At 32.4% G+C, this 16,281-nt stretch overlaps 1 protein-coding gene across 1 annotated transcript; it reads right to left on the bottom strand.

Moving 5' to 3' along the window:
• Positions 1-1,969: 1,969 nt before the first annotated feature.
• Positions 1,970-3,171, bottom strand: LOC148760582 (F-box/LRR-repeat protein At3g26922-like). Its single transcript, XM_088810552.1, has 2 exons — positions 2,209-3,171; positions 1,970-2,050 (listed from the first exon to the last, which is right to left on the bottom strand). The coding sequence occupies exons 1-2, from the start codon at positions 3,169-3,171 to the stop codon at positions 1,970-1,972; spliced, it is 1,044 nt and encodes a 347-aa protein (XP_088666678.1).
• Between the last annotated feature and the right edge of the window lie 13,110 nt (positions 3,172-16,281).

Here is a 16,281-nt window from a genome sequence, read left to right as displayed (position 1 = left end):
GATAGAATAGAAATGAAAATCAAATAACGAAATTCTTCTATTTATACAGCCAAAGTTTCTCTCAACTTTAGAAGTAGCTCCATACATAGAATGTCAATAAAATTTACAAAATACACATCAATCAAACACTTAAAAAAGATCTTGATATTGCGATCACGAAGCCGACCTTTACTGACCATAAATCTCACTGCGTAACATAGGTACCAATTGAGGCTTAATTTAATTTTTATACATCTTAATCATAATTTAGTTAAAATATAAAAATTTAATTCTTTCTAACAATTTTCCAATATCAAAATTATAAGGCTTTTGTTGTTAGCATGAAAGAAAAGCTTGGCATGGCAAGACTTGAGAGTTGCCAAGTAAACATGACCATGAAGAGTGAAACCATGCCTCAAGATGCCTCAAGTAAACATGTCTTTTACATTCTCATTAAGATAAACAAACTTGCAGCTCTAGAACAATATAATTGATTAAGCATAAAATGTTCATTTGGATTAAATGGGTAGGATAGTGATCAAATTTGCAAAAAACACAATGAGCAAAAAAGAAAATAGACAGCATATGATTCTAATGTTTTCAAGCTTTTCGATCCCATCAGCCATGCTTTCGTATCTATAAGATAAATATTTTAAAAAAAAATTACCCTACTTTTAATTGCTTAAGAATCTTTGATTGAGATAGAGTAGAAATGAAAATCAGATAGTGAAATTCATCCATTTATACAGCCAAAGTTTCTCTCAACTTTAGAAGTAACTCCATACATAAACCAAACATTAAAGACCAACATAAAAGATTGACAATCAGTTTTAGAAAGAGTTTACAAATCCCAAGTTAATCTGTATCCTCAAGACTCTCATAGCTTGCTTTGCTATCCATGCCTAAGAAATCAATTACAAAGCAAAGCTCGTAAGATAACCAATTTTCACATTTCAAGTCAAATATATATTAATTATTAACAAAGAATAAAAGACAAAATAAAAATACTTACATATTTTCAATATAGTAGAATTGTTGAGGAAGTAGTTTAGGATACATGCAGGCATTTCAAACTTCTTGCTTTCCCACTTCTTAGCTTTTATCTTCAGATGCTTTAAATTAGCAAATGGTAGTCGATTTTGATACAACAAGGACGGAAATTTGGTGAGAACCTTACCATAAAGAAATGGTTATAAGAGATTAGAGAAGGAAATCTTTGAGAAAATCACATGTTAAGATGCATTCGTTTTTATCTAATTCACAATAATTGTCATTGTCTGTTATAAGAATGAATAAGATAACAAAAGAGAACAATAACCAATTTGCTCTACTGTCTTCCAAATGTAAAATAGAAGAAAACCAAAGCCATATATGTCAGTGATGCACCAAGTGAGTCTAGCAATATATATCCACCTTTTGTATTTAATAAGGAGTTCAAAAGAATAAATGGATGGCTGTTAATAAAATATTGACTGGTAGGTATGCTACAATGAAACAAATTAAAAGCCAATCTTTCCTAAATATAATTAGAGAAGCAACAACTAGATCAATGCATTAAAGAGGAATTACTTTTTCTCTTAAATTCTATATATTCAACATACAAATTTCCTTAAAATTTCTTTTCATTAAAATTTTCATGAATCAAATAATATCAAAACAAGCATGCTAGGGGTCTAAAACAAAAACAGATTGTTAAATCCAAGACACAATGTATCTCATACTTAAACATGCTCTTTTTCAATTAAAAGAGAAAGCTAAGAGGATCTTTCAAGCTTCAGTAAATTTCTTACTACCCTATTCAATGATCCATTTCCTTTTGTGCAGGAGAATTCTTATCTTTAAATTCTTTGACACGATAGTTTAAAAGTACAAGACACATTTATAAAATGGTGATGAGAAACGTAAATTTAGTATGGAATCTATTTGAACAATATGAGATCTGTTATTCTTTTTGAATGATGAAACAGTGTCTTTCTCGATGCTATAACATTTAGTTTTCCTTTTCAATTTGTCTCCTCTTTTGTATCAATTTCCAAGCAAGAGTTGAAGAGAAAATGAGCAATATGGTGCTCTGTACCATAATGTATAAAACTAATAACGCATTACACACATGTGTGATGGAGAGAAAGTGTTGCAAATCACTTTAAGCAACAAGATCAATACACCATAATATATCATAAATTCAAAGGTTCAATAATATGAAATGGAAAATGAGTAAAAGAAATTTACCTGCACTGTTGACGATGATAATGTTAAAGATTTTGCATGACGAAACTCGTTAAGGGTGTTGATCAAACGAAGAACATACTCTTCTTCATTGCGTTTAAATCCGAGTGTCTTTATATCAAAATATACATCATCGACAGATGCAAGGTGATCCGTTAAGCACACTATGGGAGGAATACCAGAATACTTAAAAGTTGTGAGTCGAGGAGCATAAATCTCAACCTTGCCGTGACGAAGAGATGCAAATGAAAGTACCAAGCTCGTCAGCTTAAGAGCATCAATACATAAACCTTCACTACCCACCGCTAAAATATCAAAAAGTTGCAAAGTTTCAAGATTTGGGCATCCTGAGAAAGCCGTTGGTTCAAAGTTTGGTCCGGCCGCAGAGAAATGAGAAAGATGCAAAGACTTAAGAGCTGGACAAGCCAGCAATGTGGGTAGTTTCATGGGCATCCAATCACTACCTTTCAACTCGAGTGATGTCAATGATTGACAAGTCCAGAAGCTCTCGGGAAATAAATATTGGCAATCAGAGCGGGAATGGAAGGTGAGTTGCTGGACATTGTGTTTAACAGCATAGCAAAGCAATCCGTCTACGAGAAAACAGTGCGGGTCATAGATATGGGATTGGACACAAACCTTGACAAGGTCAGTGGGGCAACGCCGGAAAAGGACTTGGCTGATGAAATTGCTGAAAGAACACATCTTCATCTCTACCTCCTCTTTGTCTTCGTCATCTGTTTCCTGTTGGAAAGGGAAAGTATCGAAATTGAAGTCAAGGTTTGGAAGGGATTGCCAGAGGGGCTTCCATCTCTTGGACAAAACACAGGTTTGAACCGCCTGCTTGGTGTTTAAGAGAGACATGATTTTAAGGAGAAGATCATCAGGTAACTTGCTGATCCTGTCTTCAACAGTCATGTTCCTCCTCCCAAGTGTTAACAACAACATATCGCTGAAATCTTCCATCTAAACTTTTCCAAGACCACCCAAACTTGCAAGGGAGAGGGGATTTTGGGTTTTCTAAAGGAGAGGAGACTGTTTGAGCGAGAGGTAACGGCTTGAGGGGTTTACAGAGAGAAAATGGTAAGGAAAAAGAAAATTCGGATTCTTACCTTATACTTATATTTTAACCATCAGTGTCCACTCTAATTTTTTTTTGGAGAATATGGTATTTATCATTATATATTTTTCTTACATTTTCTCTACATACGTAAAATGTCGAATAGTAGAATGAAACTTAATAAATGCATATATATGCTACATATTTTGTTTGAGTTATTGTTATCATTTGTGCTACTATTTACAATTCTAAATATATAGAATGTCAATGAAATTTTACAAAATGCACATCAATCAAACACTTCAAAAAAGAAAAAACACAATGAGCAAAAGGGAAAATAAACAGTCTATGATTCTAATGTTTTCAAACATTTCGATCCCATCAACTATGCCTTCGTATCTATAAGCCAAACGTCTTTACTTAAAAATTGCCATGCTTTTAATTGTTGAAGAATCTTTGATTGAGATGGAATATAAATGAAAATTAGATTGTGAAATTCATCCATTTATACAACCGAAGTTTCTCTCAACTTTAGAAATATCTCCATACATAGAATGCTAATAAAATTTACAAAATGCAAATCAATCAAACACTTAAAACAGATCTTCATATTATGATCACGAAGTCGACCTTGACCCACCATAAATCTCATTGCAAAGCACGGGCATCAACTAAGTCTTACTTTAATTTTTACACATCTTAATCATAATTTAGTTAAAATATAAAAGTTTAATTCTATCTAACAATTTAACAATATCAAAATTATAAGGCTTTTGTTAGCATGAAACAAAGGCTTGGCTTGGCTAGACTTGAGAGTAGTCGAGCAAACGTGACCATGAAGAGTGAAACCATGCCTCAAGATGCTGTGGTACATGTCTTACACATGCCATGGTATGTCCATACATAGAATGTCAATAAAATTTACAAAATGCATATTAATCAAACACTTAAAAAAGTTCTTGATATTATGATCAAGAAGCTAACCTTTACTCACCATAAATCTCATTGCAGAGCACGGGTATCAACTGAGTCTTAATTTAATTTTTATACATCTTAATCGTAATTGAATTCAAATATAAAAATTTAATTATGTTTAACCATTTTTCAATATCAAAAGTTTAAGGCTGTTGTTGTTAGCATGGAAGAAAGGCTTGGCTTGGTTTTTGGGTTTTCTAAAGGAGAGGGGACTGTTTGAGCGAGAGGTAACGGCTTGAGGGGTTTACAGAGAGAAAATGATGAGGAAAATGAAAATTCGGATTCTTACCTTATACTTATGCTTTAACCATCAATGTCCACTCTAATTTTTTTTTGGACAATATGGTATTTATCATTAAATATTTTTCTGACATTTTCTCTACATAGGTAATATGTCAAATAGTAGAATGAAACTTAAAAAATGCATGTATATGCTACATATTTTGTTTAGGTTATTGATATCATATGTAATACTATTTACAATTCTTAATATATAGAATGCCAAAAAAATTTATAAAATGCACATCAATCAAACACTGTAAAAAAATCAAGATATTACGATCACGAAGTTGACTTTTATCCACCATAAATCTCACTACATAACATAGATATCAATTGAGTTTTAATTTAATTTTTATACATCTTAATTATAATTTAGTTCAAATATAAAAATATAATTAAAAATTTAATTCTATCTATCAATTTTTCAATATCAAATTATAAGGCTTTTTGTTGGTAACATGAAAGAAAGGCTTAGCCTGGCTAGACTTGAGAGTAGCCGAGTAATTACATGACCATGAAGATGAAAGAAAGGCTGTAGCAGCAATGACCAAGTGAGCGTGAGTGGAAACCGCTCAAGAGAAAATGGTAAGGAATATAAAAATTCAGATTTTTAGCTTAATTTTACATATGTTTTAATTACCTACAAACGACGTAGTTTATCAAGGCAGGATCAAACTAATTATCTTGGCCACTCTAATTCTGTCTATCAATTTTTCAATATCAAATTATAAGGCTTTTTGTTGTTAGCATGAAAGAAAGGCTTGGCCTGGCTAGACTTGAGAGTAGCCAAGTAAATACATGACCATGAAGAGTGAAACCATGCCTCAAGATGCCATGGTACATGTCTTACACGCTCTCAATAAGGTATACAAACTTGTAGCTCTAGGACAGTATGTTTGATTAAATATAAAATGTTCATATGGATTAAATCTGCTAAAAACACAAAGAGCAAAAAGGAAAATAAACAGTATGATTCTAATGTTTTTGAACTTTTCGATCTCATCATCCATGCTTTCGTATCTGTAAATAAAATATTTTGACTAAGTGAGTCTAGGAATATGTATCCACTTCTTGTGTTTAATAAAGAGTTTACAAGAATAAATGGATGGCTGCCAATAAAATATTGACCTGTAGGTATGCTACAATAAAATAAACTAAAATGTAATTAAAGCAAAAACCAGATCAATGCATTGATGAATAATTACTTTTTCTTTTAAATTCTATTTATTCAGCATTAAGATTTCCTTCAAACTTCTTTCCTCCAAAATTTTCATGAATTAAACAATGTCAAAATGAACATGCTAGGGGTCTAAAACGAGTACAGACTGCTAAATTCAAGACACAATATATCTCATGCTTATTAAAAGAGAACTAAAATGAACTTCCATACTTTGGTAAATTTTACACAACTTATCAAGACAAGACAACAGATGACCTTGTCATGGAAAACTGCCTTACTACCCTATTTAATAATCTATTTCCTTTTGTGTAGGAGAATTCCAATCCTTGAATTCTTTGACATGACAGTTCAAAAGAATAAGACACATCGGAAACATAAATTTAGTAGGGAATGTATTTGAACAAGATGAGTTAGGATGAGTTCTGTTATTCTTTTAATATGATGAAATGCTATCCTTCAAGATACTGTAACATTTAGTTTCCTTATTTCAGTTTTTCTCCTCTTTAGTATCAATTTCCAAACCGAGTTGAAGAGAGAAAAAAAAACAATATGCTGCTCTATATTATAATTATATATAAAACCAAGAACACATTACACATAAGTGATAGAGAGAAAGTTTTACAAATTTTTTCTAGCTAAAATTTGCTTCCATTCCAATCCATAATGGTTAAAAAAGAGATTTAAGCGACGAAATCAACATACCGTAGTATATAAAAATGGCAGAAAGAGTTAATAGTTTTGCAAATCCTTTCCCAATTAACGTTTTCACACCAACCCATAATGGTTAAAAAGAGATTTAAGCAACATAATTTATCATAAATCCAAACAACCAATGATATGAAATGGCAAATGAGTCAAAGCAATTTACCTTAACTATTGACATTGATAATGTGAGAGATTCGTATACTGATTTTTAAATAGAAAGATCATATACTATTCATTGAGTCAAATGCTCGGATACATAAATATTGTATTTCGTTTTAAGAAGCACTAAAATTGTCCCTGTCCGCTGCGTTCGGAACAAACAAACGATTTGTCATTCGAGTTAAATAAAAGATTTGTCATTGGTTTTAATACAAAGTTAAAGAGAATTTGATTGATGTTCATAATTTCATACATTTCTTGAACAAATTAAAGATGATCATCTACTTTTATAGTGTCATTATTTAAGTACAAAAGTTGGTTATGATCAAATATATTAACAAAAGTTGTTGTTGTTGTTTGTAGTACAAAGTTAAAGAGCATTTCATTTATGCTCATAATGTCATACATTTCTGAAACAAAATGAAGATGATCATCTGCTTGTATGTATTTGCAGATGTGTATGATGGCAGAGGTAGCTGTTGTTTACAAAAGTTAACATTAGAATGTTCACATCGTCAAGCTACCTGTTGGCCAAAAATGTGAGTCAACATTGGTCAACATTGCCTATGCACAAAAGTTGCCATCAGATTGTTTATCTTGTTTGGTTACCTTTAGACAAAAAATATTGGGCAGTCGTGGGTTCCGTGATGGGCAAAATTCCAGAGTTTGTCGACATCAAGGAACAGGATGAAGGTGTTCACTAGGCTATTTTTTGGTGTGTGGCTTGTCTTGGAGGATCCTCTAGATGGAAAAAAAGAAAAAAACAAAATGAAAAGTTAGGTTTGGTAAATAATCTTGCAGGAAAGGAATGAGGTTGGGGAAGGCAGATGGTTATAAATTCATGAAGTAACATGATTAATGGGAGTTAATCATCTTGTCAATACCTTGAGAAATTAATACAATGTAAGCGTTCATAAGCAAATTGAGTTACATGAGTAGTTTGGAAATCAAATGTTGTATGCGTTAAATTGATAAGAATATTAGTATATATATAAGCAAGATTTATGACCAAATGCATACTCAGTTCTGGTTAGAGGGTGATGCCTCTACATTGAAAAATAGCAAGAAGAGTTTGTAGTTTGGAGTAACACAGATTATTAAGAGCATAATAATCAATCATAAAGAACACGAAAGGTACAAATTAAAGAATCTTTGCCATGCTTTTAATTGTTGAAGAATCTTTGATTGAGATAGAATAGAAATGAAAATTAGATTGTGAAATTCATCCATTTATACAACCGAAGTTTCTCTCAACTTTAGAAGTATCTCCATACATAGAATACTAATAAAATTTACAAAATGCAAATCAATCAAACACTTAAAAAAGATCTTCATATTATGATCATGAAGCCGACCTTTACCCACCATAAATCTCATTGGAAAGCACGGGCATCAACTAAGTCTTACTTTAATTTTTATACATCTTAATCATAATTTAGTTAAAATATAAAAATTTAATTCTATCTAACAATTTAACAATATCAAAATTATAAGGCTTTTGTTAGCATGAAACAAAGGCTTGGTGTAGACACCTATTTCAAAAAAAAAATAATAATAATAATAAAATTTAATTAAAAAAAGAGCCAAAAAATAAAAAAATTAATAAGAAATAAAAAAATAAAAAAAAATGATGAATGAATAGGAAGGGACTGAGAGTGTGCTCAACCCCTTATCCAGTCCATTATTACAGGGCATTAGTGCCCTTAAAAGGTAGCCGGATTTAGGGAGGACTGGTCACCTCCGGCTACCAACCCTTCCTGTTTGCCATAGACATGTGAAATCATGCTCAGAAGAGCATGATTTCGCCTCTGGATTGTCCAAATTTTTGGACAATCCAGTTTCTTAAAAGGGGGTTTCAAACCAATGGAGGGAAGGGAAAAACAAAATTTTTTAAAACAAAAAAACCAAAGAGAATCGGCAATCAAAATCCCTAAGAGTCTCTAGTAGCAAAAAACCACAATCAATCAAAAATCCCTAGTCTCTAGCAACAAAAAAACCTCAATCCACAAAATAAAAAAATATACCAAAAATACCAAAAAAAATAAAGCAAAAAATACACAATGGAAAGAGGAGAGCAACGGTGTTTGGGGGATTTTTGGTTAGGATAGATTTTGATTTTTGGGGTTTTTGTTGTCACCGGATAGGAAAGCCTAGAGGGTTTGCCGCCGTCGGTTGGAAAACTAGTTTTTGGGAGTGTTAGAGTTAGGTTTTGAAGGTGAGTCACGTTAGGAGAGAGCTGCTGGGGTGTGACATCGGGGACGTCGAACGGCGAATAGGGGTTTCTGTTTTCGGTGGCCGGCAAAGGAAAGAGAGAGATAGAGATTTGAGGTAGTCGACGCCGCCGGTTAAGGAGGTCCGGTTTGGGGTGGTGGCCGATGAGAAAGGGTTTAGAGAGGGTGGAGGCTTTTAGAGAGAAGGCAAAGAGGAAGCTTTTAGAGAGAGAAACAAGAGGGAAAAAATGAAGGAGGAAGGGAGGAAAGAGAGATTAAATACCTAGGGTTTGGAAGCATTAAACAGCGTCATTTTGGGCAACAGAAGGCTGTTGGGAAGGAGACTAACACGGGGCATTTTGGGGAGCAGGATTTGTGGGCTTATAGTGGCGGGTTGGCTGAAGTGGGTTGACCCTTTGGGCCGCTTTAGCCCACCAAGGTAAATTCCTAACCCTTTTATGGATCTGTTTGTTGACCCATTTTGTATGATTTCCTTTTTAAGGAATATTAGATAGAATTAATTCTAAATTGTTATAGTATAAAATTTTAATTTTTTTATGATATTTTAGACTTAGAAGGTTAATGCAAATGGAAGAATATAGAAATAATAAAGCATAAAAAAAATAAAAATATTTTTGGAGGATGTTTAGCTATACAAAGAATTGAAGCTTAGGAAAATATTTACTACAAATATAAAAATAACAATAAAAATAACATATAAATGAATGAAGTAAATGGTAGGCTAAAGATTTATATATAAAATTAAGAACTTGGAAATTATTGGATTAAGTATTAAAGTAATAAAATGGGTATGAGAATCAATCTTAGAAAATTAACCCCTAAAAAATAGAAAATAATGATAATACTTTATGACATTAACTACAAGTATAATATACCGATGATGGGATGTCCATTCGGAGCGCGAGAAGTCGCAATTTCGAGTAAACTTCCCTAGGTTAGGGGTTTCGATTAAGACTCCACTAGTACGATGGAAGGGTCTTAATTTGGAATTCCAATGTTCCTAATTTTAAATAAAATAAAATACTGTATATTCAATGACCAATTAATCAAAATATACAAAACAAAAAAAATAGAAAATTAGCAATAATAATGAATTCGTTAATCATAATACAAAAGTAGAAAATACATATTAAAAAAAATAACAAGTTACGGATGATAAAAAATAATAATACTTGGTCTAAAAATTTGATTTTTGACTTTCGTATAATAAATAAGTATCTATATAGTTAAATATATATCGACATAGAAATGGTTATACAAAAACAATCAATAAACGTAAATTATTTGTTTATAATAAACACACACAAAGAAGAAGTAGTGAATTTCGTGGGAAATAGGAAACGAACATAGAATCTACGAGTGCATCATGTACCATGGTCGCATTGTTAAATGTCATGGCATATAGATATATTCTGTATACGGGTCTAAACCCCGATGATGAAACTTTTCGAGAAAGCTTGCGAAGGCAAGTTTCATCGGTAAATTCCCTAGGTGAAAAGATACCTCCGAACTCCACTAGTACAATGAGAGGGTCCGGAGAAATATCTTTAATAAAAGGCTTTTACCCGTATTAGGATTTGCATTCATGAAAGCACTGTTTTTTTTTTACGCACAAACGACTATCCCGATGATGAGATCTACCAAATAAACTTGCGAAGGCGAGTTGCTAAGGTATTTCCCTAGGTGAGAATACTTTTGGATCCCACCAGTACAATGGACAGATTCGGAAAGTACACTCAATAAAGGATTTTCGTTTGGCATTATCTCGATTTTATGCCACGTATTTCACAATTGCATCATGTGCATGTTAGACCCGTAAAAAATGAAATAAAATATTCTAATAAAAGATAAAATAAATAAATAACAATTAAGAAAACATAAGAATAAAACTAATGGGTTAGGATAATATATGATTAAATGGTACCGTTCGTGGAACGGGTGTCACAGGGGTGCTAATCCTTTCCCGTGCGTAACCGTACTCCTGAACCCAAATCTAAAAGATACGTAGACCAGTTTATCATTCTTTCGACAGACCTAAAATTAATTTAGGATTTTGTCGAGTAGAACAAAATAGGGTGGCCAATCACACCTAGAAAAAAAAGATTGGTGGCGACTCCTAGTTACTCGATTTTCACCCACGTCTAGCTGTCGAGTTTCCGGACCCGCACGTTACGACACTTGGCTTGGCTAGACTTGAGAGTAGCCGAGCAAACGTGACCATGAAGAGTGAAACCATGCCTCAAGATGTCGTGGTACATGTCTTACACATGCCATGATATCTCTAGACATAAAATGTCAATAAAATTTACAAAATGCACATTAATCAAACACTTAAAAAAATTCTTGATATTATGACCAAGAAGCTGACCTTTACCCACCATAAATCTCATTGCAAAGCACAAGTATCAACTGAGTCTTAATTTAATTTTTGTACATCTTAATCGTAATTGAATTCAAATATAAAAATTTAATTATGTTTAACCATTTTTCAATATCAAAAGTTTAAGGCTGTTGTTGTTAGCATGGAAGAAAGGCTTGGCTTGGTTGGACTTCAGAGTAGTCAAGTAAACATGACCATGAAAGGTGAAACCATGCCTCGAGATGCCATGGTACATGTCTTACACATTTTCATTGAGAGATACAAACTTGCAGCTGTAGAACAGTATAATTGATTAAACATATAATGTTCACTTGGATTAAATGGGTCGCATAGTGCCCAAATCTGTAAAAAAACACAATAAGCAAAAAGGAAAATAAACAGTATATGATTCTAATGTTTTTGAACTTTTGGATCCCATCAGCCATGCCTTCTTGTCTATAAGCCAAATGATTTTGCTTAAAAATTACCCTACTTTTAATTGTTGAAGAATCTTTGATTGAGATAGAAACTAAAATCAGATTGTGAAATTCATCCATTTATACAATCAAAGTTTCTCTCAACCTTAGAATTATCTCCTTACATAGAATGCAAATAAAATTTACATGATGCACATTAATTAAACACTTAAAAAAGATTTTGATATTACGATCATGAAGCCAACCTTTAGCCACCATTAGTCTCATTGCAAAGCACGGGTATCAATTGAGTCTTAATTTAATTTTTATACATCTTAATCATAATTTAGTTAAAATATAAAAATTTAATTATGTCTAACAATTTTTCAATATCAAAATTATAAGGCTTTTGTTGGCATGAAACAAAGGCTTGGCTTTGCTAGACTTGAGAGTAACCAGGTAAATGTGACCATGAAGAGTGAAACCATGCCTCAAGATGCCATGGTATATGTCTTACACATTCCATGGCATCTCCATACATAGAATGTCAATAAAATTTACATAATGCACATTAATCAAACACTTAAAAAAGATCTTGATATTATGATCACAAAGTCGACCTTTACCCACCATAAATCTTATTGCAAAGCACAGATATCAACTGAGTCTTAATTTAATTTTTACACATCTTAATCATAATTTAGTTCAAATGTAAAAATTAAATCTTGTCTAACAATTTTCAATATCAAAATTATAAGGCTTTTGTTGTTAGTGTGAAAGAAAGGCTTGGCTCGGTTGGACTTTAGAGTAGCCAAGTAAACATAACCATGAAGAGTGAAACTGTCACGACCCGGAACTCCCCTCGAGCCCGTGACAACCGCCGCGGTGCCCCGATGGGCACTCATCTCTCGGAATGCCAACCGGAACCTCGCAAGGCTTAATATCAGTTTCTCGTTTTCCCTGGTGAGTAACTATTGCCAAATATTATGTTCTAAAGGATTTTGAGCTATTTCCAACTTAAAACTGATAAAATAAAAATTTTGTCTCACTGAGGCATTTTGGTCATTTTTCACTAAAAATTTCGAAACCAGTTAAAAATATAGTAAACAAGTACCAATCGCATAATTCATATTCAAAACTAAGTTTAAGCATCTAAAACCTTTATTTAAAATGAAATTCTAATTATTTGAATATAATAAGAAGATAAAATAAAATATTCAATAAAATATTTTATTTTCTTATAAACAGTAATTTTAGAGTTATACGTAAATACTTTTTGTAATGTAAAAACAAAATAAATTCATTCTTACTGTAACACAATAAAGTAGAATATTTAAATTAATTTAAATTTACAACATCAAGTGTGCCCACAAATAACTAGAATTAAGGAAAACTGTGAACCTACTGTGTGGAGGACGCTAATCCAATAGAAGCCCTCAATGGAATCAGCTATCTACAGCTTACTCTGAGCTTGAAATGGGTGGAAAGGAGGGTGGTGAGATTATAAAATCTTAGTGAGTAAACAAACATCATTTAAATCATCTAAAACCGAGTAAAAGGAGACAATTCAAATATCCCACCATTTTTAAGTATTTCACAATTTGAAAATTCATTCTAACCCATGCAAATAGTTGTATTTCATTTAATTTCTCATTAAGGCTTATGATTTCCATCAACATTTGGCTCATGCCATCAAATAGTACTCAGTGACACCTTAATTAGAGGTGTACACTCGAGCCCGCCAAGGCTGTTAAAAATTCACATTTCACATAAATCATATTTTTATTTTGAAAACATAGCCGTTCCTTGGCGTTAGCGGAGTTCATCATCATGAGGTGGTTCGACGTGACGTGAACTCTAACCATACCTCAAAAGATACCCTACGCGCCTCTTCGACCGAGGTACATATATATATCCGGATTTCGTGCCCCTCTAATAGGCTGATCCACGAAATCCGCCCACTACAGCAAGCTAAACCCACCATACAATAAATTTCAATAACATGATATGGCAATTATTGTAATTCACAGCCTTTTAAGGCTAAATACATATTTCATACATTTCAACACAAATATCAATTCAGCCATTCATGCAAATATTGTCATAAGCCATTCGATTTCAAATCATAAATTTACAATATAACAAGTGGTCTCCAATTACTCTATTTTTCAAAATCATTATTCGATTTTAAGACAATTTATAAAATCCTTTCATTCAAATACATTTTTTTTGTAAAACACAAAAATTTACCATTTAAACTCCTTTTCAAAAAATTTCACCAAAACCGAATAAAAACATACTTTAGATAATAAAAATGATGGTAAGGTTACTCACCTCATAATAGCGGGATTTCTACGTCGTTATTAATTCGTATACGAGTATAATTATACTTAATTGCCTGTCACCTACTTCGTTCAACAAGCTTTCCTAGCAACCATTTAAATTCAATACATTTAGTGAATCAATTCTACTTTTCTCTCTCTCATTCTATCATAAATCCACTCACCTAATTCACATCTTAATATATTTTTACTATAATTAATTGCATCTTTTGTTCACGTAATTCTTTAGAGTATTAACACCGGTAACTTATTTACGGTATTTAGTGCCTATTTCAACCTTCTAAGCAACTTAAATTTACTTCATATCACCAATTAACCAATGCATAATTAAATAAAATAATTTAGCCTCCATATAATCCAATTTCAAAATAAATCATGGTGAAGAGTAAAGAAATTTTACCCAATTAAACTAAGTTGGCCCAAATCTTCACCTTCCTTTTCTTTTGGATTTTTCTTCCTTTGTTGTTTTTAGACTCTTATTCATGGACTTCTCCCATTTCTTTCTAATTGGACCATGTCCATTTTTCTTGCTTGTTGGGCCATGCCCATTTTCTTTGTTATTTTCTTTTCTTTTCTTTTCTTTTCTTTTCTTTCTTTCTTTCTTTCTTTCCCACCGTCCAACAACCTTGTTTGTCTTTCTTTTTCTTCTCTTCACATGCACAAACCGTCCACTCTCTTCCTCTCTCTCCCTCTCACCACCGGTCACCCTTTCCTAGCTTTTTATCCTTCAATTTTTTTCAGCAGCTACAGCTGCTCATTTTGGCTCCAAAATCAGCAGCTCTGCTGTTTTGTTTTTCTTCAAATATTCAGCAGCTAAGCTGCACCTTTCCCTCCAAAAATTTGTAGCCAAAACAATCACAATTTACCATCAAAATAGCACCTCAAAACCTTCAATTTTCTACTACAAAATTCTGCACTTTTTGGCATCCAAAACCAGTAGAAAAATGGCACTGTCTAGCCTCCAAAACCAGCCCTTAAATGGCTCTCTTTTCCTTCTTGAATGGTAGCAAAAATAGCCCCTCAACTCAGCTCTCTTTTCCTTTTATTTTTCTTTCTCTCTTGGCTTTCTCTTTGTTCTTTCTTTCTCTTCGTTTCTTCTTTGTTCTTTGGTTTCTCTTTTACACTGCCTCAACCGACCTCTCTCTTCTTTGTCTTCTTTACTTAGTTTACTCAATGGTATATATATATATATACTATTTTATTTCTTCATGAATGTTCCACCACATTCAGCTTTGTTCCAACCAGTCACATCACAATCTTTTTTTTCTCTTTTCTTCCTTCACTTGTTGCTTCACATGCGCCCCCCCCCCCTCTAATTCACTAAGGAAAGAGTCTTTGACTCTTTTATTGACCACATGGGCGGCTGCCCATGTTGGTCTTATAATATTTTTTTTTATACACATACTATTATTATTTTACTCTATGTTAATTTTATTTTTCTATTTAATTTCCATTGCATATCCTTTAACTTTTATATGTTAAATTCGATCCTTTTGATATGTCTAAAAATTTCAATTTTCATCTAACTTCCTTTCTCAATGCGTGTACCACCGAAATATACAAATTGCACCTCAACGCAATATTACCACAATATTTAAATATTTACTTATCCGCGTTGGTTCGACTTAACAAAACACGCGTATTTCACTTTTATCGCTTATTTCTACAAAAATTCACTTGTATTTCTTCTCCCCCACTTGGATCAACCATATGATCCTTTTTCATGACTGATTTCGACATCCGGTTAAATATTAATATTTTAATATTATTTAATTAATAAAAATATTATTTTATTCTAAAATTTTTATCTTGTCTCCTTGGTACCCAAAATACCTTATTATGCCTCACTTGACTTCTGAATCGCCTTTTATCTCACAAATTCTCTTCCGATAAAATTATTATTATTCTATTATTATTTTCTCGCATGCGGATCATTTTATCTTAAACTACTCCTTTCGTCTTTTATCACTTTGAAACATTTTAATTGACTTCAATTTGCATCCGATCAACTTTATTTATCACTATATCAAAGTATGGGTTATTTCAGAAACCATGCCTCAAGATGCCATGGTACTTGTCTTACACATTCTCAATCAGATATACAAACTTGCAGCTTTAGAACAATATAATTGATTAAACATAAATTGTTCATATGGATTAAATGGGCAGCATAGTACTCAAATCTGTAGAAAACATAAAGAGCAAAAAGGAAAATAAATGGTATATGATTCTAATGTTTTCGAACTTTTTGATCCCAGCAGTCACGCTTTCGTATCTTTAAGCCAAATATTTTTGCTTAAAATTACCCTACTTTTAATTGCTCAAGAATCTTTGATTGAGAAAGAATAGAAATGAAAATCAAATAGT

Source organism: Theobroma cacao, chromosome 10, assembly GCF_053813885.1.
Source record: "Theobroma cacao isolate CCN51 chromosome 10, ASM5381388v1, whole genome shotgun sequence".
NCBI lineage: Eukaryota > Viridiplantae > Streptophyta > Magnoliopsida > Malvales > Malvaceae > Theobroma > Theobroma cacao.
Note: the sequence above shows the minus strand (reverse complement) of the source record. Positions and strands in the feature narration are given on the sequence as shown.